The 25871-nt window shown below is 44.3% G+C and overlaps 1 protein-coding gene across 1 annotated transcript in view; it reads right to left on the bottom strand.

Annotated features, from left to right (window-relative positions):
- Window positions 1-24575, bottom strand: part of LOC117514210 (cytochrome P450 4F3-like) — a 29435-nt gene extending 4860 nt beyond the window's left edge. Inside the window, exons 1-6 of the mRNA XM_034174600.1 lie at window positions 24275-24575; window positions 19879-20023; window positions 19695-19748; window positions 3243-3370; window positions 1982-2103; window positions 1744-1888 (exon numbers count right to left, since the gene is read on the bottom strand). Coding sequence (XP_034030491.1) covers window positions 1744-1888; window positions 1982-2103; window positions 3243-3370; window positions 19695-19748; window positions 19879-20023; window positions 24275-24508 — 828 coding nt within the window. The 5' untranslated portion in view covers window positions 24509-24575. The remainder of the gene's footprint in view (window positions 1-1743; window positions 1889-1981; window positions 2104-3242; window positions 3371-19694; window positions 19749-19878; window positions 20024-24274) is intronic.
- Window positions 24576-25871: the final 1296 nt, after the last annotated feature.

The raw sequence follows: 25871 nt of genomic DNA, 5'->3' as shown, positions 1-25871 counted from the left end.
TCCATTCAACGAAGCGAAGCCAAAGCCAGTGAAGCCGAATTAAATATTTGTTCCATTGAAAGAATGAAAAAACATTCATTATTTGTTTTATATAGTGGCTACAATAGATCCTTGTCATTTGATATTCATAAACAACAGAAAAGGGACGTACATTTTGGTTTTCGTCACTGGTGCTTTGGTGTCAACAGTTCAACACAAACTTTAAATAGAAGTTCAAAATTGTTCCCAGTCAACTTGGAAAAACAGTTACAGTAGATAGTTCAAAAATAATTCTGATGGTGAAGTCCATCACGCCGTGCACTGACTTTGTGTACTTCCAAAAAAAAAAAAAGACTTCAGTCCGCCGAAAAATCACGTCAGAAATGAGTCCAGCTCTTCATCCTAACAGCTCTTCATGCCTCCAGAAGGCTTACAGTGTCATGTATTAGAAGAACAGCACTGTCAATTAGCTCTTTCAAATCAAACTCCGCCATGTTTATCTAAATGCCGCCCCCACTATTGTGTGTGTGGGCGGGGTTCATAGCGTACAATGGTACAAAACATATGGAACCAAATTTGCATGGTAAATGGAACCAATTGCACACTCAATGCAACACAACAACAAATGGGATGAATAATCCATGTCACGTGACATACAAAGCACCAATCAAAAGGTAATTTACTGAACCACGCTCAGACAAGTTCATTGGTCTCACATCACCCTCTGCTGGACTCTTATGAGCATAACACCCAAATACTCATATGTTGACCTACCTACAAAAATATCTACGATACCACATCCTCCTCCCCCTGAAGTTAACAACTTATATCTATTCACATTTAACTGTATTCAATTGACTATAGGTTGAAGAGGATTTGCAATCATTGTATTCTGTTTTTATTCACATTTCACACAAGCTCCAAACTTCATGGAATTGGGGTTGTACATTGGATAAATTAGGCCAACGTGTCAACAAAATATAAAGTTTATGTTAGCTACCTGTCTGGCTGTGTTATATTAACAGTATTGCATCTTCATAATGATTAATGTTCACTCCTGAACTGAGTTTCCCAAAAAGTAATCTACTGAATTTCCTTGGTCTCACATTGCCCACAATAATATCAACGATACCACATCTCCTGCCCTGAAGTTAACAACTTATATCTACTCACATTAAATTTACTTTTGTTAATAACTTATTGTATTAACATTTTAAAGTATATCTGATTTATTTACTGTGCACATTTGTGAAGTAATTTGATTTCTAGTTACTACACAATTTGCACTGTCTTTATATGTTGGTTATTATGGGATGGTGGTGGGGTTTTTGCAAATGCTCTATTGCAATGCCAAAGAATATTTTATTGATATAAAGTGTGACCTTAAATGGGTGTGTCTATGCTTTGGTTCATGTAGGCTTTGGGCAGACAGGGTGGTGAGGCGTAGGGGGGCCTCCAAGTCCATTTTGCTTGGGGACTCCAAATGCCTTGAAACTTCCCTGAATATCAGCATCCGAATAGCACCACGGGATGGTGTAGTGCATGTTTAAACCTCAAGGTTCTGTAGCATTATAGACACTGTCCTCCATGATGATACTGTGCAATCACTGACACTGAAGTGATTTGTCTGAAATTTCATTATTACGACACAAACATGCATTTGCACTGTTTATTGTCCAGTTAGTGAGTGAAGTGAAAAGGTAGCCACTAATGATTTTTCACAACGTGGCATTAAAAACTGTAGAGCCTGTGTATATACTATACCTGTGTACATATTAATGGCTTTTTTGAAACGTTGGCCCTGTTTAGTTCTCCAATAATCCAGTCCCAGTGGTGTAAAAGCTTTTGGCGACGATCTAAGATCAGGTCACTCAGCTCCATAACGGCTGACACATATTCACTAGTGGACCTAAAGAGAAAGAAAAAGACCTTTAAAAAATTGAATGAAGTGCAAAAGAGATGGTGTCTTTCTGTGGGACTTAGTAGACACGTATGTTCTCACTCCTGGCAGTTACTGTTGTAACTGAAGGCACATTTCAGCAAACTGTCCAGTGTCATCAGGGTGACGTGATGGAACATTTCTATGTTGGTTCTTCCTCCTGCCAACAGGTGACGCCACTTGTCCTTAAACACATAGACAAAAGTGAGGGAAAAAATTCTGTTGAGAGTGAGAAATTAAAGGTAAGTCCATCAGTTCTGATGTAGATTTTACTCTGACCACAGACAATATTACATTTACATTTACTCGTGTAGTTGACACTTTTATCCATAGTAGCTCATGGGTAGGGAACAAGCAATCAAGCTCAAGTAAAGTAAAGACACCCTGACTTTGACAGCAACTTGTAACTTGTTACACCACCATTACAGAGTTATGACTGAGAATATGGACTGAAAATGCCTTGTGTGTAGGGACAACAATGCCAGAAAGTGTTCTTGCGAGGAACATAGGAGATGAGAAGAAGATGGAGCCTGTATGATTGAGTTCAAGCAGTTCAGTGAAAACCCGTTAGCCACTCTGTCAGCATCATCAGTCACTTGCCAAGTAGAAGCCAGTAGAGGTCATAGAGCAGTAGGATAAATTCTGGCCTTTTAGACTGATTTAATACCAGATGCAGCGCTGCATTCTGAACCATCTGTAAGAGTTTCACTGCACATGCCTGGAGTCCCACTAGAGGGCATTTCAGTAGTTGAGATGTGATATAACCATGGCCTGCACCAAGAGCTGGGTAGCACACTGAGTGAGGTTGTGAGGTTGCTGATTTTGTGCATGGGTGCGTGCATGCATGTGTATTGCAAAGAGCACAGCAGCATGACCAAGAAATTGATGCGGCATGGTTGGAGAGGAATAGCTGGTCATCAGTAATAGCCCCCAGGTTTCTCACAACCTTGGTAAGGGTGAATGATGAGCTGATTTTTATCTTAATATTGTGCTGGGCTGATTTTCCTTTTCAGGATGACCAATAGATCAGCCTTGGCAAGAACAATGGGTAAAGCTGGGTATCATCTGCATAGCAGTGATACGAAAATCTATGTGAACGTATAACCAGACCCAAAGTGAGGGTTCACAAGGGTACACACAGTTGTTGAAAAAGTCAAAACATTACAAATGTCCCTCTTCAGATCCACAGCCGTGTTCTGGACTATGAAGAAGGACTCTTTGAGGCTGCTGTGGTTGGACATTATTGATGGATTTTCTTGGATTATACTATAATTCCATTGTTTGTTGAGTTGTGCCTTTGCTGGCACAGATGGCTGTATCTTACATGCATGGTGTTAGTCGAGGTGTTAAACCTGGTAACATAGCCCTTCAGTATGTCAAAGTGGAAAGCTGGAGTTAGCAGGCGTCTTCTGCGGGACCATTCCTCTCCACTGGCTAGCAATAAACTCTGTCCTAGTGCATCAGAGAGAGAGAGAGACTCCACAAAGTAATTGTAATACATTAAAACTTATTAAATAGCTTTTCAATCTCAAAGTGAAAACACATCAGTACAATATTACGTCTGCCAAGGACGTAATGAAATCATCTGCGTTTATTTGTCTGTCTGTCCATTAGTAGGATTAAGTCAAAACTACTACATGGATTTTGACAAAATTTTCACCACAGATAGATATTAGGCCATGGAAGAACCCATTAAAGTTTAGAGTTGATTCGGATCCAGATTCTGGATCAAGTTTCACTTTATATAGGCTTTGATGGATTACTGTTAGCAAGATTTCATCAGAACTACTGCATGGATTTTGACAAAAATTTTAACACAGATAGATATTAGGCCATGGAAGACTGCATTAAATTTTGGAGGTGATCTGGATCTGGATCCGGATCCGGATCAAGTTTAACTTTATATAGTATTTGAAGGATTACATCAAAACTACTTCATGGATTCTCACCAAATTTTCACCATGGATAGATATTAGGCCAGGGGTGGGCAATCATGTGTCATGAAGGGCCGAGATACTGCAGATTTTCCTTACAACTAATCACCTCAGCAGGTGATTTAATTAATGATCACTTGTCTCAGCAGGTGATTTCATTGACGATCAGGTGTTTATGTTCAGGGGAGAAGCTCATCAGCAATCCACCTGCTGAGGTGATTGGTTGCAAGGAAAACCTGCAGTGCCTCGGCCCTCGCTGCCCACCCCTGTATTAGGCCATGGAAGACTCCATTAAATTTTACAGGTGATCTGGATACAGATCCGGATTCTGGATCAAGTTTCATTTTATATAGTCTTTCAAGAATTACATCAAAACTACTTCACAGATTCTCACCAAATTCGCACCACACATAGATATTAGGGCATGGAAGACTCAATTAAATTTTGGAGGTGATCCGGGTCCTCAGGGACATCAGAAATATCTGCCATCTGCCCTGAATAGTGACAACCAGGATTCATCCATGAAGAAAACACCTCTCCAATGTGCCAGACGCTATTGAATTGATTGATTGATGGATCGCTTTGATCGTCAGTAATGACCACACCTCTTCTCCTCTATTCAGATGTATTTGGGAGCCACTCTGAAGTTTCAGACAGTGGAATCTTTCAGGCGTTTGTTAATCTGGATATCTATTTGGTTTCCAAACACCAGCTGCCCTTCAAGGCCGCTGAGATAAAATCCTCCCCCCGAGGAACACTCCTGATGCCTCGCTCCTCGTCTTACCCCGCCTCTCTTGTCTTTCCCTCTTCCAGTCCTGTGATGTTGACTGTGGGACCTTGGACTCTGGTGGACTGATTCAGGACTGGGAACCCCCCCCAGGATGGACAGATAAGGCCTGTTGATGGCGCCAAGGGCGGCCTCCGGGCTGTGTGTCTGAACACTGGACACATTCAAGTCTCGCCTGTCGTCTGTTGTCTGCTGTGATTGTTTACTGTTTTTCTGTGACTGTTTTCTGTGCTTATGGGGTTTTTTTTGCTTCAGTGGTGCTGTGTGTGTTCAACACAGCAGCAATGGAGGTTTTTTATTTCCCAATACTTTCCTTGTGTGTGCTTTTATGTGTGTTTATGTACCCGACCGGCTTATGTGTGGTGTTGTTTGTTAAGTGTGTCATGAAGCCGGTCAAGGTTTGCTCAGCCCTGCTCGTGACTCAGGGCAGGGACATACATCTAGAGCTGGGTCCCCGGGCGCCATAAAGGTGACCTCTGCTCCTAACTGGCAATTAGGATGGGTTAAATGCAGTAAACACATTTCATTGTGCAGGGAACATGTTCCTATTTGCATATGACAATAAACTCCTTTGAATCCTTTGAATGTGACCATTAGCCCACTCAAGTCGGTTTTGCCCACTCAAGTCAGTCAGGTCGAGACCCCGATGAGGACGATGAGCATGCAGCTTCTGAGTCGGTTTCTGACAATTTGTGCAGAAATTCTTTATTCTGCAAACACATTGTTGCACCAGCTGTCCAGGTGGCTGGTCTCAGATGATCTTGGAGGGGAACATGCTGGATGTGGATGTCCTGGGCTGGTGTGGTTACACGTGGATTGTGGTTGTGAGGCCGGTTGGATGTACTGCCAAATTTTCTGAAACAGTTTTGGAGATGGCTTATGGTAGAACATGAACATTCAATTCACAGGCAACAGCACTGGTGGACATTCCTGCAGTCAGCATGCCAATTGCACGCTCCCTCAAAACTTGCGACATCTGTGGCATTGTGCTGAGTGGCTTTTTATTGTGGCCAACACAGAAAATGTTTTAGATCTTTGAATTCATCTCAAATAGGTAGCTGACATTTTTCAAGGGTGGTAATAAATTGTGCAAAGTTTCTATAATGAGTTGGAATGGCGTGTGAGTCCAGAATGTCTTTAGAACTTTAGGCCGCAACAGTTTTTAGAAGAAGACATTTTTCAAGGGTGGTAATAAATTGTGCAAAGTTTCTATAATGAGTTGGAATGGCGTGTGAGTCCAGAATGTCTTTAGAACTTTAGACCGCAACAGTTTTTAGAAGAAGACATTTTCAAGGGTGGTAATAAATTGTGCAAAGTTTCTATAATGAGTTGGAATGGCGTGTGAGTCCAGAATGTCTTTAGAACTTTAGACCGCAACAGTTTTTAGAAGAAGACATTTTTCAAGGGTGGTAATAAATTGTGCAAAGTTTCTATAATGAGTTGGAATGGCGTGTGAGTCCAGAATGTCTTTAGAACTTTAGACCATAACAGTTTTTAGAAGAAGAACTCAGCCCTTTTATTTCCTGTAAATTACCTAATTTTTCAATGTTAATTTACTGTCGTAAAGTATTTATATATTGTTTAGGTTTTTGTTATCATGTAAACACTATTATTATCATTGTTATTTTTATTATTACTATTATTATTATTTTATTTTTAAATGGATCAGAATGGAAATAAGTGTTTCACTTTCTTGTGTCATCCATGCAATTTAACATATTTACAATTACTTTATGTACTTACATTGAACTTATTAAATGAAATCACACACTCATGCTTTTTTTCTTTTTACACAAACACAAAACAAAAACAGAACCAAATATATAACAACAACAACACCCCAGCTCAAAATCAAAAATACCAAACTCATAATAAAAAAAAGAAAAAAAAAAAAAGAAAGAGATACAATTTAAAAAAGAATCATGGGCATTCCACTATTCATAAAATGACCTTTGTACATCACAGAAAAAAAAAACAAATAGCTGCCAAATCCAGACCAACATACCGCAAATAAGGGTCCCATATTTTATAGAACGCATCTTCCCTATTATGTAGCTTACTCGTTAGGAAGTCCAATGAAATATATTCAAGAACAGTCCGCTGCCACTGTGTTCTTGATGGGGCTTTGTCTATAATCCAGTTTGAGAGGACACATTTCCTAGCACAGAAAGTAAGCACCATGTAAAGTTGTCTTTCACATTTCTTCTTAATGTTATTATTTGTCATTCCCAGCAACATATATAATGGGTTACATTCAGTAATAATAGAAAGGATCTTGTCCAATTCACCTTTTATACTATACCAAAATTGTTGTATTTTCCTACAGGACCAAAGACAGTGAGTGAGGTTACCCACCTCTGTTTTACACTTAGGGCAGAGCAGAGAAAGGTCTGAATTAAATCTGTGACGCTGAGAAGGAGATATATGTGTTGTGTGGGCCGCCAGAAGAGGAGGTACTGCTGGCCCACCACCAGAGGGCGCCCTGCCTGAAGTGCGGGCTTCAGGCACGAGAGGGCGCAGTCGCAGCACAGGAGCAGCCAGGGTGACAGCTGTCACGCATCACCTGCAACAGCTGTTACCACTCATCTGATCAGCAGGGGTATATCAGCAGGACGACGTCTCCACCTCTTTGCCGAGATATCGTTCTACCTGGAAGGTAACGTACTCAGCTAACTGTGTGACAGTAAACCTTCTTGTGACTTTGTGCGTTGTAACAGACTTCTTTTCCAACGAGAGGTGGAGGTAGTTTTCCCTGCCGTGCGGATTGCTGGGTGCAAACGCGCCCTCGTTTAATTGTCTCTTTGTTCCTCGCCAGCAGTACCAGGTCCGACACGCGGAGGCAGTGGCCACCTGGGAATTCGGGACTTGGCGGCTCCAGTATTCCCGGGATCTGGTGGCGGAGGAAATCGTGTGGTTCCGGTTCTACTTTGGACGGACGTCTCCTATCTTCGAGCCTGCCCACACGACACCTTTTGTGATTTGGCTTTTTGTCCATTATTATAATCTGTTGTATTTGTTGTGCCCATTCACAACAGTAAAGTGTTGTTATTTGACTTTCTCCATTGTCCGTTCATTTGCGCCCCCTGTTGTGGGTCCGTGTACCGACACTTTCCCAACAATATGAACACGATGCAAAATCTTAAGTTGCATTGCTTTTACCCTATTACAAACACTCAAAGACCCTGCATTCTCCCAAGTTTCATTCCAGGCCTCGTCACTGATCACCAAAGCTAGCTCCCTCTCCCATGTCCCCTTCAAATGAGTCAAATCTGAGCCTTCATATTCTCTTAATAAACCATAGCAAGTCTTAATAGAGCTTTTAAGTTTAGGCTGAAATAGCTGTTTTTCACAATCAGTGACAGTTTGGTTGGTAAGTATAGTTGTGTTCTTTAAGATATAATCTCTCACTTGCAGGTACTGAAAAAAGTCACGTCTGTGAATTCCATATTTATTTACTAACTGGTCGAAGGACATTAGGTTTGATCCATCCATCAAATCAGAAAGGGTAGAGATACCTTTTTCTGCCCACACAGGAAAACCAGAGTTCAAAGTCCCAGGCCGGAAAAGGGGATTGCCACATAACGGAGTGAAGAGAGATGTTAAGTGAGACCTACCCTCCATCTTTTGAATTATTTGCCAAGCTCTGACAGTACATAAAGTGAGAGGGTTACTACAGAATATTTTTAGAATTTTACCTTTTTTCAGGAATAGTAAATTTTTCAGAGGGAGGTTGGACATGGAACTTTCTGTATCAAGCCAGAGAGAAACAGGTTCTTCCACCCAGTCCGCCGCTACACACATATGGGCACTGAGCTGATACTTTCTTATGTCTGGGAGATCAAGCCCCCCCTTTGAAGATGAGAGGCATAACGTAGATATTTTAGGCGAGGCTTTCTCCCCGCCCATATAAACGCACTAAACCAGCCATTCAAAGTCTTAACAGTCTTATGTGAAAAAATAACTGGGACCATCCGAATCGGATATAATAGCCTGGGTAAGATGTTCATTTTAAGAAGAGCAACTCGGCCGAGCCAGGACAAAGGCAAACTCTTCCACCTCTCCAAGTCCAATTTAATGCGCTCAAACAGAGAGGTGAAATTACATTGATACATCTGATCAAAAGCAGGTGTAATCTTAATCCCTAAATAGACAAAGCCCTCTGGAGACCAATTAAAAGGAAATGGAGAAGGGACCTGAGGTTTTTCTTTTAAAGTGCCCAGCGGCATCGCTTCTGATTTATTAAAATTAATTCTGTAACCTGAGATGTCGCTGAATTTGTTAATGGTCTCGATAAGTGAGGGAACAGATATTTCAGGTTGGGTCAATACAACCAGAACGTCATCAGCATATAAAGTGATTTTATGCTGTCTTTGTCCTAAACTCAGGCCGTAAATGTCCTTCCTGGCTCTCACCGCCTCCGCTAGCGGTTCTACTGCCAGGGCAAAAAGTAAGGGGGAGAGGGGGCAGCCCTGCCTAGTCCCCCTCAAAACACAAAAGTTTGGGGACCGCAACCCATTAGTAAGAACTGCTGAACAGGGATTGCTATACAGAAGCCTAATCCAACATATAAAATTTTCACTTAAACCAAATTGCCGCAAAGTAAAAAACAAATAGGACCATTCAACGCGGTCGAATGCCTTTTCGGCATCGAGCGAGACCGCTATGCCAGGCACTGATTTTTGATTAAAAAACTGGATTATATTCAACAGTCTGTGCACACTGTTATGCGAACTACGACCCTTAATGAAACCTGTTTGATCTTTTTTCATTAGAGAGGGAAGTACACGTTCAAGACGCCTCGCAAGAATTTTGGAAAGGAGTTTCAAATCCACGTTCAGTAAAGAAATTGGCCTATAAGAGGCGCAGTCTTCAGGTGCTTTACCCTTTTTCAATATAAGGGATATATTTGCCTCTCTTAAAGAGCTAGGTAGCAGGCCTTTCTCAAAAGAGTCATACATATTAAGCAATGTGTTGTGTGGGCCGCTGAAGAGGAGGTACTGCTGGCCCACCATCACCAGATGGCGCCCTGCTTGGAGTGCAGGCTCCAAGCACGAGAGGGCGTCGGAGCCGCTGGAAGTGACAGCTGTCACCTATCAACACCAGCTGTCACTCATCACCACCACTACAAAGGCCGGACTGCAACTCCACCTCCTCGCCGAGAAATCTTCTACCATACAGGTAATTTCTCTGCTGAACCTGATTCGAGCATTAGTCTGATCTCTTTTGCAGCCGTTTTCCTGGGACGGATTCCCTGTCTGCTGAGCTGGCGTTTGGTGTGGACTGCGACGGCTTCGCCTCCCACCCCACCCAGATAAGTGGTTGTCTCAGGAGCTGTTTGAGTGTGTTATCGGAGGTGGAGGTTCTCCCTCCTAACTGTATACAGACTGTGGGATTACTGAGTGTGCAAACTCACACTCATCCAAGAACTGTTTCTGTTCTCTGCCAGCAGTACCGGGTCTGACTGCTGAAGACAGTGGCCACCTGGGGCGCAGGGCTTGGCGGCTCCGGTGTTCTTCAGATCCGTTGGTGGTGGAAGCTGTGTGGGATCCGGCTCTTCTCGCACCAGACGTCTCCCATCTTCGAGCCTGCCACACGTCACCTTGTGTCAGATTGATATTCCGCAATATTTGTATTTGTCTGTACTACGTTGTGCACATTCACAACATTAAATTGTTACTTTTTGGCTATTCCATTGTCCCTTCATTAATGCCCCCTGTTGTGGGTCCGTGTCACGACACCTTCCCAACAGGATTTCTCGGCCAGCGTCATGGATCCCGAGGGGCGTCAACTCGAGCCTGAACGGCCAATGGAAGAGCAAGGTGCACAGGCGCCAGCGGGAGGCGTGTTAGGGGAGCTGCAGCAAATACTAACCGCTTTCACTGCTCGGTTGGATCTGGTAACCGAGCAGAACGTTATCCTCAATCGGAGGATGGAGGCTCTCACCGCCAGGGTGGAGGCGCGCGATCAAGGCGCTGCTGCAGCACCTCCTCCTGCTGGTCCCTTGTCAGACACAGACGTTCCACTGGTCGTTCAACGACCACCCCCACCATCCCCTGAAGCATACATAAGCCCTCCGGAGCCGTACGGAGGTTGTGTCGAGACGTGCGCGGACTTCCTAATGCAGTGCTTGCTCGTCTTTGCACAGCGTCCCGTCATGTACGCGTCAGACGCTAGCCGGGTGGCTTATGTTGTTAATTTGCTTCGAGGAGAGGCACGCGCCTGGGCTACGGCGCTCTGGGAGCAGAACTCATGGCTCCTAACGTCATACGCTGGGTTTGTAAGGGAGTTCAAACAGGTTTTTGATCATCCCAACAGAGGCGAGACCGCTTCGAGCGTGCTACTGTCAATGCGACAGGGGCACCGGAGTGCAGCCGTGTATGCAGTCGACTTCCGCATCGCGGCTGCGAGGTCCGGCTGGAATACCGTTGCACTTCGCGCCGCCTTCATAAACGGACTGTCCCTGGTCCTGAAGGAGCATCTGCTGGCTAAGGAGGAACAGCGGGATTTTGACGGGCTTGTCGACCTGGTTATACGCTTAGACAACCGTTTAGAGGAACACCGTCGGGAGCAGGGCGAGGGGCGTGACCGGGCACTGGCCATCCCTCTTCCTTCCGGGTCCGAAAGGGTGCCGTCGTCCCCACGCTCCACAGCCAGAGAGCCCCGTGTGGCTACAGTTCCCCCTGCTTACGAAGCTATGGACACGAGCAAGGCCAAAATTAAATCAAATGACAGACAAAGGAGGCTGGCCCGCGGGGAGTGTTTTTTCTGTGGATCTAGTGGTCACATACAGAGGAACTGTCCCAAACGGTCAAACTACAACGCACGTCCTTAGAAACTGGGCTAAGGGTGGGCCATAACACGGACGCGGGGAACCCCGAAAATCAGCACGAATCCCAGTCACAATCCTTAGTGAGGATTTAACCCTTCACGGCCTAGCACTTGTAGACACGGGGTCGGAAGGGAATCTGCTGGACAGCAGATGGGCAAAGGAAGTAGGGCTCCCTCTGGTGGCTCTGCCTTCCCCTGTGAAGGTACGGGCACTAGATGGCACCCTTCTTCCATTAATGCTGACGTCTTCAGCAAAGATCTGGCACTCGCCCTTCCCCCGCACCGACTGTACGATTGCACCATTGATTTGATCCCGGGCACTGAGTATCCGACCAGCAGGCTGTACAACCTCTCACGTCCGGAACGCGAATCGATGGAGACCTACATCCGGGACTCCTTAGCTGCCGGGTTGATCCGGAACTCCACCTCCCCGATGGGCGTGGGTTTCTTTTTTGTGGGTAAGAAGGACGGCGGACTCCGTCCATGCATCGATTACAGAGGGCTGAACAAGATTACGGTTCGCAACCGATACCCTTTACCTCTGTTGGATTCGGTGTTCACGCCCCTGCATGGAGCCCAAATATTTACTAAACTTGATCTTAGGAATGCGTACCACTTGGTTCGGATCCGGAAGGGAGATGAGTGGAAGACGGCATTTAACACCCCGTTAGGTAATTTTGAGTACCTGGTCATGCCGTTCGGCCTCACAAACGCCCCCGCGACGTTCCAAGCATTGGTTAATAACGTCTTGCGGGACTTCCTGCATCGGTTTGTCTTCGTGTATCTAGACAACATACTCATCTTTTCTCCGGACCCTGAGACTCATGTCCAGCATGTACGTCAGGTCCTACAGCGGTTGTTGGAGAACCGGCTGTTTGTGAACGGCGAGAAGTGCGAGTTCCACTGCACTTCTTTGTCCTTCCTGGGGTTCATCATCTCCTCTAACTCCGTCACCCCTGATCCGGCCAAGGTTGCGGCGGTGAGAGATTGGCCCCACCCAACAAGCCGTAGGAAGCTGCAACAGTTCCTCGGTTTTGCGAACTTCTACAGGAGGTTCATTAAGGGCTACAGTCAGGTAGCTAGCCCCCTGACAGCCCTGACCTCCACAAAAGTCCCCTTCACCTGGTCGGATCGGTGCGAAGCCGCGTTTAGGGAGTTGAAACGCCGGTTCTCGACTGCACCAGTTCTGGTGCAGCCCGATCCTACTCGCCAGTTCACAGTGGAAGTGGATGCCTCTGACTCAGGGATAGGAGCCGTGCTGTCCCAGAGCGGGGAGTCCGATAAGGTCCTCCACCCTTGTGCCTATTTTTCCCGCAGGTTGACCCCGGCTGAGAGGAATTATGACGTCGGCAATCGGGAACTCTTGGCGGTGAAGGAGGCTCTTGAGGAGTGGAGACACCTGTTGGAGGGAGCGACGGTGCCCTTCACGGTTTTCACGGACCATTGGAACCTGGAGTACATCCGGACCGCCAAGCGGTTGAACCCCAGGCAAGCCGCTGGTCACTGTTCTTCGGGCGCTTTGACTTCCAGATTACATATCGCCCCGGGACCAAGAACCAATGATCAGATGCCCTGTCCCGGGTGCATGAAGAGGAAGCCAAGGCCGAGTTGTCAGACCCCCCAGAGACCATCATCCCCGAGTCCACTGTCGTGGCCACTCTCACCTGGGACGTGGAGAAGACCGTCCGGGAGGCCCTGACACGGAACCCAGACCCGGGAACCGGCCCGAAGAACAAAATGTACGTCCCACCAGAGGCCAGAGCTGTGGTTTTGGACTTCTGTCATGGTTCCAAGCTCTCCTGTCATCCCGGAGTGCGCAGGACCATGGCAGTGGTCCAGCAGCGCTTCTGGTGGGCGTCTATTGAGGCCGACATCCGGGACTACGTCCAGGCCTGCACCACCTGTGCCAGGGGCAAGGCGGACCACAAGAAAACCTCAGGACTCCTCCAGCCCCTACCGGTGCCTCACCGCCCCTGGTCCAACATCGGCCTGGATTTTGTCACAGGCCTCCCGCCTTCCCAGGGCAACACCACCATCCTCACGATAGTGGACCAGTTCTCCAAGGCGGCCCACTTCGTGGCCCTCCCGAAGCTCCCTACGGCCCAGGAGACAGCAGACCTCCTGGTCCACCACGTGGTGCGTCTGCAGCAGACATTGTCTCAGACCATGGCCCTCAGTTCTCCTCTCAGGTCTGGAGGAGTTTCTGCAGGGAACTGGGGGCCACCGTGAGTCTCTCGTCCGGGTATCACCCTAAGACGAACGGACAGGCAGAGCGGGCCAACCAGGAGCTGGAGCAGGCCCTCCGTTGCGTTACCACCGGCCTCTCCCCGTTTGAGGTGTGTTTGGGGTACCAGCCCCCATTGTTCCCGCTTGTGGAGGGAGAGGTCGGTGTGCCCTCGGTCCAGGCCCACCTCAGGAGGTGCCGCCGGGTGTGGCGGGCCGCCCGTTCTGCCCTGTTGAAGGCCCGGACGAGGGCCAAGGCCCATGCAGACCGCCGGCGTTCCCCGGCCCCTGCATACCAGCCCGGGCAGGAGGTGTGGTTGTCAACGAAAGACATCCCACTCCAAGTGGACTCCCAGAAACTGAAAGACAGGTATATCGGACCATTTCCCATCGCCAAGGTCCTCAGCCCGGCCGCAGTGAAGCTACGGCTGCCAGCTTCACTGCGGATCCATCCTGTTTTTCACGTGTCACTGATCAAGCCTTACCACACCTCACCACTCTGCACCCCTGGGCCTGCACCGCCTCCTGCCCAGATCATCGACGGGGAGCCGGCATGGACCGTGCGTCGGCTTCTGGACGTCTGTCGCAAGGGTCGGGGCTTCCAGTATCTGGTGGACTGGGAGGGGTATGGCCCTGAGGAACGCTCCTGGGTGAAGAGGAGCTTCATCCTGGATCCGGCCCTCCTGACCGACTTCTACGCCCGGCACCCGGACAAACCTGGTCGGGGCCTGGCCGTGGGGGGGTCCTGTTGTGTGGGCCGCTGAAGAGGAGGTACTGCTGGCCCACCACCACCAGATGGCGCCCTGCTTGGAGTGCGGGCTCCAAGCACGAGAGGGCGTCGGAGCCGCTGGAAGTGACAGCTGTCACCTATCAACACCAGCTGTCACTCATCACCACCACTACAAAGGCCGGACTGCAACTCCACCTCCTCGCCGAGAAATCTTCTACCATACAGGTAATTTCTCTGCTGAACCTGATTCGAGCATTAGTCTGATCTCTTTTGCAGCTGTTTTCCTGGGACGGATTCCCTGTCTGCTGAGCTGGCGTTTGGTGTGGACTGCGACGGCTTCGCCTCCCACCCCACCCAGATAAGTGGTTGCCTCAGGAGCTGTTTGAGTGTGTTATCGGAGGTGGAGGTTCTCCCTCCTAACTGTATACAGACTGTGGGATTACTGAGTGTGGAAACTCACACTCATCCAAGAACTGTTTTTGTTCTCTGCCAGCAGTACCGGGTCTGACTGCTGAAGACAGTGGCCACCTGGGGCGCAGGGCTTGGCGGCTCCGGTGTTCTTCAGATCCGTTGGTGGTGGAAGCTGTGTGGGATCCGGCTCTTCTCGCACCAGACGTCTCCTATCTTCGAGCCTGCCACACATCACCTTGTGTCAGATTGATATTCCGCAATATTTGTATTTGTCTGTACTACGTTGTGCACATTCACAACATTAAATTGTTACTTTTTGGCTATTCCATTGTCCCTTCATTAACGCCCCCTGTTGTGGGTCCGTGTCACGACACCTTCCCAACACAATGGGTCAACCAGTATATCTCGAAATTCTTTATAGAATTCAGCACCAAGGCCATCTGGCCCAGCTACTTTGCCTGCCTGCAACTCTTTTATGACATCCAGCACCTCCTCTTTCGATATGGGACAATCCAAGTTTAACTTTAACTCAATTTAGGAAGATTAAGAGAGGAAAAAAAGGCATCCATTAACTCAGGAGCATTGATATGGATTTGAGATTTGTAAAGATTTTCATAGAATTTTTTAAAGACGTCATTAATTGTGGCAGTATCAAAAAATTGTTTTCCATTTGCATCTTTAATCGAAGAAATAGCCTGGGAGTCTGATTTCTTCCTTGTCAAATATGCCAAGTATTTCCCCGGCTTGTCACCGTGTTCATATAACCTTTGCCTTGCGAATCTAATTTTAGTCTCTGCTTCTTTTGTCAATAGACAATCCAGTGATGAATGGAGAGCAGCGATTTTTTTAAGTTTATATGCGGAGGATTTTTTTAAGGTATTCCTCTTCCGCACATTTCAGTTTACTTTCTAAAATCAGCCTCTGTTCAGCCTGTCTACGCCTTTTATTCTTTGTATATGAAGTAATGAGCCCTCCTGAATAAGCCTTTGATGTCTCCCAAAGTAATGACGAATTATCTGTGGAAGGTATATTAATTAATAAAAACTGTTTGAATTCTTCGGTAAAGTAAGTTATGAATTTGTGATCATACAAAATGGATGAGTCGAAATGCCAACGTCTATTCTGAGGGGACAAGCTCATGATATTACAATTAATGAAGACTGCAGCGTGGTCAGATATGACTATGTTACCGATCGAGCTGGACAAGATTGATGGTAATATACGGTTCGGAACAAAAAAATAATCTATTCTCGTATAACATGAGTGCACTCTGGAGAAAAAAGTGAATTCTTTGTCTATTAAATGTTGTGTCCTCCACACATCTACGTAGTCCAGCTCCTCACATAAAGTGGAGAGAGCTTTGGCTTGGGGTAGAAGATATGATTTACCCTGAGGAGATTTATCCATAATTGGGTTTAGATGACAATTGAAATCACCTCCAACAAAAGAGTTCCTGACGTTTAGTTCTACCAGCTTTGTAAAAGCAGATACCAGAAAGTCCCCAGGGTGACCTGGTGGGTGATAGATATTCATAAAAGCAACTTCTTCTCCATATAAAACACCTTTCACAATCACATATCGACCACCTGTATCTTTTATGCAATCAAGAAGTGTAAATGGTAAGTTTTTCCTAATTAAAATCGCTGTGCCTCTACTCCTTGATGTAAATCATGAAAAAAAACATGTCCAAAACCTCCCTGGGCTAGTTTAGAATGTTCTATAGAGTCCAAATGTGTCTCCTGTAGTAGGGCTATGTGAACCTGTTCCCTCTCGAGATAATTCAAGACCTTTCTCCGCTTAACAGGCGTATGAATGCCATTTATATTCCAAGTACATACATTTAAAGTTGACATACTAGTATTATATGCAAATAAACAAGATGAGCTCTAGGCCCCCTTCCAATATTTAGCCATGGCAAGAAAACAAACAAACAAAAAAAAAAAAAAAAAAAAAAAGAAGAGCCGGGGTGGCACACAACAAATGTCTAAAACAAGACAAACAAACAAAGCCTAACATTGGCAAAAAAATAAACCAATGCTGTTCTACTCCTAAAATGGAGAAGGTAAGTGTAAAGGTTTTCTAACAGCAAAAGCGAAACACCTAGTCAAAAAAGAAGGAAAAAAAACACCATAAAGGTGGCTGCAACACCAGTAACGACCCACAAATAGAAACTTCAAAATAAGAGGGGATGTAATAAAATGTCACCAGCGTACAGTTATTCACAGCATGACGTAGGGGACCTTAAGTCCACAAGAGAGCGGGAGCAAATCCAGTCCGACGTTTACTCACCATCCACAACAGGGGTTACGTCCAGCGACTCAATAAAGTCTTTCACATCAGAAACCTCCTTGAAAATTTTAGTCGAGCCACAGTGGGTTACTTTCAACAAAGCGGGGTAGATCTGTCTGTAATCTGCCCCAATAGCACGAAGACGTCTCTTCACCTCATCAAAACTCTTCTGCTTACGCACGACAGCGGCCGAAAAATCTTGAAATATCATCACAGTGGCGTTCTCGTACGTCAGGGGTCGGTCATTCCTACTCATCTCCCACGCTGCGTTCATGCTTTTAATATATAGATGATTTAACACCCCCTGCTGAATTGGGATGTGAGTCCAGAATGTAAATATTAATGTCCATTGTTCAGTGTTGTTAGCTAATATATGTAGCTTCTCTAAAATATTAGTTCTGTCAAAGTCTCATTTTGGCATACTCATGTTTGACCAAAAATACATCAAAAATGGCAAATGTCAGCTCTCCCCAGTTTGTGCATGACTAAAATTGCACACATGCACGTACACCTGTTTGTCTTTTCTGCATTCTGCTGTACACAGGTGCTTTTAATTTGACAAACAGAGACATGGCAGAAGACATTAAAAGCACTACACATTTCACTCATGGTGTCAATATGACACTTAACTCACTCATGGTAACAGCAACATAATACTTAACTAAACTGACTAAACCCATCAAAGTACAATAACACAATAAATCAATAACAGTACAATGCAATCAACTGCAGTACAATGTCCATTGTTTATTGGCTAGCTAAAATTGATAATCCACACATATTTGTCCTATCAACTTCCTGTTTTTGCAACCTTCATCCTTGACCCAAAATACCAAAACCAGCAAATGTCAGCTCTCCCCAGTTTTTGCGTAATCACAGCCATACACATGCACACGTGCACACACACACACACTGATGCACACACACACATAGAGGCCACTTGGCTATTATAGTATAGATGGAGTTCCATCTGGAAGGGCACATGGCATAAAACCTGTGCCAAATCAACATGTGCAGATCCAGTTCAGATCTGCTCTGGTGACCCCGAATGAAACCGGGGGTCACGTACCCTCCACAACACCCCTCAATTAAAGGTCCACTTTTAAAGACATTTTTCATACTACTACTTCTTATAATACTAATAATAAGAACAACAACTAAAATGTTTAAATCAGTATTATTCTGAACTAAGTTTAATTGATGAGCCACATAAAGATAAGTTTACTTAATTTAACTTTTCTGCATAACTAAAGTGGGATGTGAAGCAATATCTTTTTTTCATGTAATGTCTAAGCTTGGGCATTATTGGGTCTGTTTGGGGTTCTAGCTTTAAAATCTGGTCAGTTAGGATGAGGGAAAGCAGAAATATGAAAATGATTACTGCTCTTGTGGTTAGTAATCTTATCAAACAGACATTTGTGATATTCATTTGAGATAAAGGCAAAGAAAAGGTGAAAATATACAAAAGAAAATGCAAACACAACACAAATTAACACCTCTGTCACACCTTGCCGATTTAGCCAGCATAAGCAGACCGTATTAAAAAAGGCTGGCATATGCAGGTATATGTCAAATAAGTAATGGGTAAGTTTTGTATAAGTTAAGAGCACATTGAAGCATGATGATATACGTCATAATATAGCAAATATGTCGAAAAAATTTGGGCATGCACAATATTTTCGACGTATGCCAGCATATGTCTCATACATCCTGCATATGTTGGCCATAAGTTGTAGGTAAGCAGTACAACTAAAGTGGGGGGATCAGGTGAAAAAAAAGTCATCAAAAAACCCTCTAGAATGCATTCTTGGACATCAAAAACCCAAAATCCGCCAAGAAAAGTCCACTTTCACCAAAAAAGGACCCTCGCCCACCCCCTCCCAGTTCAGATCCTGAGTACAGACCTGAGATTTTAATTGGTATTGAATAAAGTACTGTGAAGTATTATTTCATGACATGATATAGTTGTCTACATTTGACTGACAGTTTTGATTGCTCAAAGTTGGACTTTTTTCTACCTGAATATCAATATTATAGCTTTACCTTGTCTTGTTCACATAAGTTAACTGTGTTTGATTAAGCAGTTTATTCTGCTGAAATCATGTATTCATTTTAGCAAGTTCGTATGCTAAAATGCAGAAAATGCAAGGAAAAAAGAATTAAGATTTTAAGATATTAAGATTAAATTTTGCGGGGGAGCATGCCCCTAGCTTCCTATTATTATTTCAGTTTGTCACTCACACGCCTAGAAACCGGGATTTCAGAGTTAAGGACACACAAATTGCACTGTTGGTGTGAGCTTTGTGAGTGTTCTTGTTTTACCTGAATCACAGTAAATAAAAGTTAGCGCATTGGAAAACGTGTCACAGTGAGTGAATAGTTGCCATCTGGCTTCTTCAGGAGTCGATGATGCACGTTAGCTCGGCGTCTGTCATACTGTCGGCATGTCTGCACTCGCTGAAGTTGGCCGTTGGGGGTTTAACTGCCCGTTCAACATGTCGAATCAGCGTTGGTACCCATGGGTGAGCCCGGTGTGTCACTTTCTTAAAAAGATACACAAACCATTTAACTCACCCAGCCATGGACGCAGATGACCGTAGAAAAGCTCGTCTTTCACTGTAACACTGGCTGGACAGGACCAAGGAGAGAAACATTTGGCAAATTTGAGAAACATTATTTTCATATTGAGGTGCAATAACAGAACTTGTTTATGGTAAAGAAACAGAAAACGGTCCATTTGACAGGAGTGGTGTCCTACCAGGTGCCATTAACAGAGGTTTGACGAAGTCCGGATGGAAAACTCTGACCAGGTGATAGATGGGGCCGAGGAACCAGCTGCAAGAGTGTTTGTACGTCTGCACCAAGTCATCTGACTGATGGAGTCCTTCCTCTGAGTTCTGCATCTGATGGACGTGTACAAAAGCATGCTGCAACATGTCCGTTTAAAACTAATATTAACAGGCGCTTGTCTCACACTTAGTATTTATGTGTACATATTTGAGGTTTAGTTTCTTTAAATAAATCCAGAATAAAATATTAACCTTCTGAATTACTCTATAACCAGCAGCACTTGCAAAGAAAAAACATCTTGTAATCGTAATGTTTAGCAACACACAGTATCCAGAAGTAAGTCTTGTGTCACCAAAAACCAACACAGGACAGTTCAGTAAGTTGAGTAACACTTGTTGGGGGAAGCGCCTCAGACACAGGCCAACAGATCAACAGATGTGGGTCTCTGTGCGCATCTGAACCAAGCTGCATTTGTGGAGACTTTCTGCTTGTTTTGGAACAATCAACATTTCTAACAAATTTGATCAAATTTGGGTTTTTTGCTTTTTTTGTGTGAGTGTTTATGTATTCCTGCTTAAAAACATACAACGAGATGCTGGAAATGTTTGAAATAATAAAGATCCCACATGATGAGAAAGTTGCTTGTTGTTACTTTAAAATGGACTAATCAGGCTTTTTTTAACGGAAGGTGTTATGACAAATGTTGATGGCTGTTGTGTACATCAGATCAGATCATAGTGAGGATCACGCAGTCAGTTGCACGTTGCCACCAAACGGCAGCCTCCACCTCTCAAAATGAAGCATACTCACAAGAAGGAAACATTGCAGTTCCTTGCCTGGCTGCTTGAGGCTGGCTCCAAAAGCAAGCACATTCCCATAGAAGCCCATGTTAAAATGTCCAACTTTAGGGCAGAAATAAACTTGTTTATAGTCTGGTACAAAAAATGGCTTTGATCTTGAGACCTACTTTTCCCCTCCATGACAAGTTTGTAGGGTGATAATTGTATTTATTTATTTTTAAAAAAAATTATAGCTCTTTAGTTTAAGTCATTTTAAGTCTTAAAGTTATACATAATTAGGGATGTGTTCACTTTGACTGACATCTGTACCGCTGTGAACTGAACTTAGAGCAAACTGAACATAAACTAAATAAAATGAAAACAGTATATAAAGCTAGTCATAATAACACAATCTGAAAAAGCAAATTCATGTTAAAAACTAACTGAATCTCTCACACACAAAAAACCTCCCCATCAACTGCTAACTGAATCATTATGTGTATAATTTATTTTAAACAGACAACTGTCAAGGATATAATAATACCTTCACCATGGAGGTTATGTTTTACTGGTATTGTGGAGGTTAAATCATTAATCAGGATTAACAGTTTTTTTTAATTTTGAAAATATCATCTCTTTTAAGAACTGAGTAGGATATATCAGTAAGCTAGCGCAGTTATTGCACTTGCCTCCTAAACAGAATCTCTCTGGTTCAATGGCGGTGTTGCAGACCGAACGGTCCGCCTCTAAAAATTGGTCCGCCCTGCCTCCACTGCACATGTGACATTTCATAGCTCAGCTGCTCATCTAACACAGATAGGGTTGCCAACTCTCTGAAAAATAAATAAGGGACACCTCACCGCCAGGGCCGACCGGCCGACTGACCATTGCCTTCACCCTTCCCAGCGTCTGTGTGAAACGATTTTTAACCATTTGACTGTTGACTTGACCCTGAATTTAGGTAGATGCATACATGCATTTATTCTGAAATGGACACGTGGAAAACAAATTATTTTTTAGCAATTTATTTTTAGTGCAAAATAAATTTTCACTCACAATTTCAATATGAGCATTCTGTCTTCTTTAAAAATAAATCTCTGTAGTGCTATTGCTTAACTTAAAATTGTATAAATTAACAAAAAAAAAAAAAAAACAATAGAAAATTTGCATCATCCAAAACAATGTAACAGTGCAAAACAATGTAACAGTGCACATTTACACATTTAGTGTAATAATAAGTGCAAAAAATAAAGTCTGAAAAGTAAACAATACTGTTGTCGCGCACCTTTTCCACCCAGACATTTTCCTTTTCTCATTCTCCCCTGTATTTTTGCATTTTTTTGTTTGTTTGTTTGTTTTTTAGGAGTAGTAGTAACGACATTACAGACATTGCTGTCCGTAGGCATATCTGCAGTGCCAGTGTCGGTGTCTGTATCGATATCAGCCATGCTGATTTGTTATTGTTGTCCAGCGACCGTCGTCGGCTCATGACGTCGGTATCTTCTTGCGAGCAGATGTCCCTCGACCAATGAGATAAGAGTGATTCTGTATTGTCAACTCGTGTCTGTCAGCTCATTGGTGAAGAGCAGGAGAGAGGCTGGGATCACATTTACCGTAACTTTCCATATAAAGCGCCAGTCAATTCCATTGACATTTTACAGACTTTTTGATTCTCACAGAAATACGGGACAAACTGCGTCCCGTTTCAGGTCAATACGGAATGCACACTTTTATTTCCAAATAAGGGACGATTCCGTTTTTCAAGGGACGGTTGGCAACCCTAAACACAGAGTCTCTTCGCCTAAAGTGATCAAATGGATTAATGGGATTATTAACCATGAGATGACAACGTAAAAACTCTTAAATCATTCTAAAGTCAGTTTAAAGCAGAAACGAGGTGAAACTCTGTGACACTTTGAAATGAATGATGCGCAGTGAACACATCAGCTAGCAGCTCCTGTAGCCGCAAGCTCTGATCACTTCCTCCATCTTTTCTGATGAAATAATGCTGAATTTATGTGGAAATGATTGTTGTACAAAAGCTTCAGATATCTGTCGCTGAAATAGATGATGACTGGAGTGCAGTTTTAAGCAGAAACGAGGTGTTAATCTGTGAACCGTGGCTAATGATGCATGCGCAGTGAAGGCAAGATGGACACCCTTTTTAGGGGGGACCGTTTGGTCTGTGACACCGGCCCTGTCCCGTTCTCTTTGTACAGCTGGACTTGATTTAGAAAAGTTAAATCAACATGTGGATCCCAAACTACACCTCCCATGGTGACCCCGAGCAAAATGGAAGAAGCTCAATAAAATCTCATTGAATTGTTTTACTGTATTTTTATTTATACAAAATTAATCTGCAACTTCTGTTGCTTACAGTAATTTAACAGTGGGACAGTACTGTAATATTTTTAAATTAATAAGATGCTGTATAAGGTAGGTACACAGCAGAATAACAATATAATACTGACAACTCCAGCCGCTAGTAGTTTACTATAAATTAAATGGAAATTTTTAAATTGTGATTTTTGTTACATGAGATTATTAATTTAATGCCATCTTAAGCCAATGTTTCCTGACACAAATCCAAACAATACTGTTGTTTCAAATCACATTAAACTGATACTATAATTATGTGCACTATTTTCAACAAATCTGGCCTTAGAAATGTACTATGAATGTTGTATATTGTAAAATGTTCTGTGCATTGAACATACATTTGCCAGGACGTACACAGTGTGCTAAGTGCTCCTGGTCAACCTATGTATCACTTCTCAAATTAAGTACCGGTGTTGTGTGGGCCGCTGAAGAGGAGGTACTGCTGGCCCACCACCACCAGAGGGCGCCCTGCCTGGAGTGCGGGCTCCAGGCACCAGAGGGCGCCGCCGCCTCACAGGAGCAGCCAAGGTGACAGCTGTCACCCATCACCTGAGACAGCTGACAGCAATCATCAGTGGGGTATATCAGCAGGACGGCATCTCCACCTCAATGCCGAGATATCGTTTCTACCTGAGAGGTAACGTATCAAAGCTGACGGAGTGTATCCTTTTGGATTTGTGCTTAGTTTGTGGATTACTGTTCCAACGAGAGGTGGAGGTAACTTCCCTGCTGTTCGGAGTCCTGGGTGCAAACGCGCCCCCATCTAACTGTTCTTTGTTCCTCGCCAGCAGTACCAGGTCCGACACGCGGAGGCAGTGGCCACCTGGGAGTTCGGGACTTGGCGGCTCCAGTATTCCCGGGGTCCTGTGGCGGAGGAAGCCGTGTGGTTCCGGTCTTACCTTGGAGAGGCGTCTCCTATCTTCGAGCCTGCCCACACGACACCTTTGTGAATTGACTGTTGTCCATTTCCGTGATTGGTTGTATTTGTTGTGCACATTCACAACAGTAAAGCGTTGTTATTTGACTTACTCCATTGTCCGTTCATTTGCGCCCCCTGTTGTGGGTCCGTGTTCCTACACTTTCACAACAACCGGTGTGGCATTGGCCACCTTGGTCCACCTTCTGGAGCTGTTAGTGGTTTACCTGTTTGTCATCATCACTATGTGTATGTGTGTGTGTGTGTGTGTATGTCTGTGTGTGAGATACCTGACCCAGATGACCCAGCAGCCAGGACTGTGCACGCGGTTTGTTGAAGCAGGACAGCTTGTACATGTACCAGGCATGACGCACCAACAGCTGCACTGTCCAAACCCCAACCACAGCTCCCAGTGTTGACCCGACCACTAACAGGACCTGGCACAGGCCCGTCCAGGTGAGGACCTGACAGAGGTCGTCCAGGAGGAGAGAGAAGCGGAGGCCACTTACTCCTGTTGCTGCCATCCTAACTGCTGACACAAGTGAATCCAGACTGACAACGATCTTTTCAACAGCCTGTCGACGTTGATGAAACCATCTGTTTCCACTCTTTGTGCTGTTATTTCAACACAGTCGACTGGTGTCACAGCTGTGACAGAAAACACCGCTGGTCTCACACTTGCTTCCCTCCACACTGTTAAAAAAAAAAAAAGTCTGTGAAATTAAGGGGGAAATCCTGTGAAATTACAACATTAAAAAATTGTAAAAAGAAAAATAATGGAGTAGTGTTGAATTTACAGCAATAATATGTAAAATGTGGAAACAAAAACGAACTGTGAATTTATCAGTACAAATAATCATATACCATTGTAGAATTTACAAATGACTGTAGATTAAAGTGTACAATACAGTTAGACATTACGGATGAGAATTTTCACAAATGTAGTAAAATACTGACAATAAAGGGTTTGAAAAAAGAGGTAATGTCTGTTTAAACTACATTTTGAGGATATTTAAACATAAGGTGAATTCCCCTGGTAACCACAGCTGCCAGAATCTATATACATAAAGGGCTAACTCTGTCTGTCTGTCTGTCCGGGATAAACTCCCAAACTATAATATCAAATCAAATCAATTTTATTTATATAGCGCCAAATCACAACAACAGTTGCCCCAAGGCACTTTATATTGTAAGGCAAAAGCCATACAATAATTACAGAAAAACCCCAACGGTCAAAACAACCCCCTATGAGCAAGCACTTGGCGACAGTGGGAAGGAAAAACTCCCTTTTAACAGGAAGAAACCTCCAGCAGAACCAGGCTCAGGGAGGGGCAGTCTTCTGCTGGGACTGGTTGGGGCTGAGGGGAGAGAATCAGGAAAAAGACATGCTGTGGAAGACAGCAGAGATCAATCACTAATGATTAAATGCAGAGTGGTGCATACAGAGCAAAAAGAGAAAGAAACACTCAGTGCATCATGGGAACCCCCCAGCAGTCTAAGTCTATAGCAGCATAACTAAGGGATGGTTCAGGGTCACCTGATCCAGCCCTAACTATAAGCTTTAGCAAAAAGGAAAGTTTTAAGCCTAATCTTAACAGTAGAGAGGGTGTCTGTCTCCCTGATCCGAATTGGGAGCTGGTTCCACAGGAGAGGAGCCTGAAACCTGAAGGCTCTGCCTCCCATTCTACTCTTACAAACCATAGGAACTACAAGTAAGCCTGCAGTCTGAGAGCGAAGTGCTCTATTGGGTGATATGGTACTATGAGGTCCCTAAGATAAGATGGGACCTGATTATTCAAAACCTTATAAGTAAGAAGAAGAATTTTAAATTATATTCTACAATTAACAGGAAGCCAGTGAAGAGAAGCCAATATGGGTGAAATATGC

Source organism: Thalassophryne amazonica, chromosome 1 (genome assembly GCF_902500255.1).
Source record: "Thalassophryne amazonica chromosome 1, fThaAma1.1, whole genome shotgun sequence".
Taxonomy (NCBI): domain Eukaryota; kingdom Metazoa; phylum Chordata; class Actinopteri; order Batrachoidiformes; family Batrachoididae; genus Thalassophryne; species Thalassophryne amazonica.
This window is presented reverse-complemented; position numbering and strand designations above follow the sequence as displayed.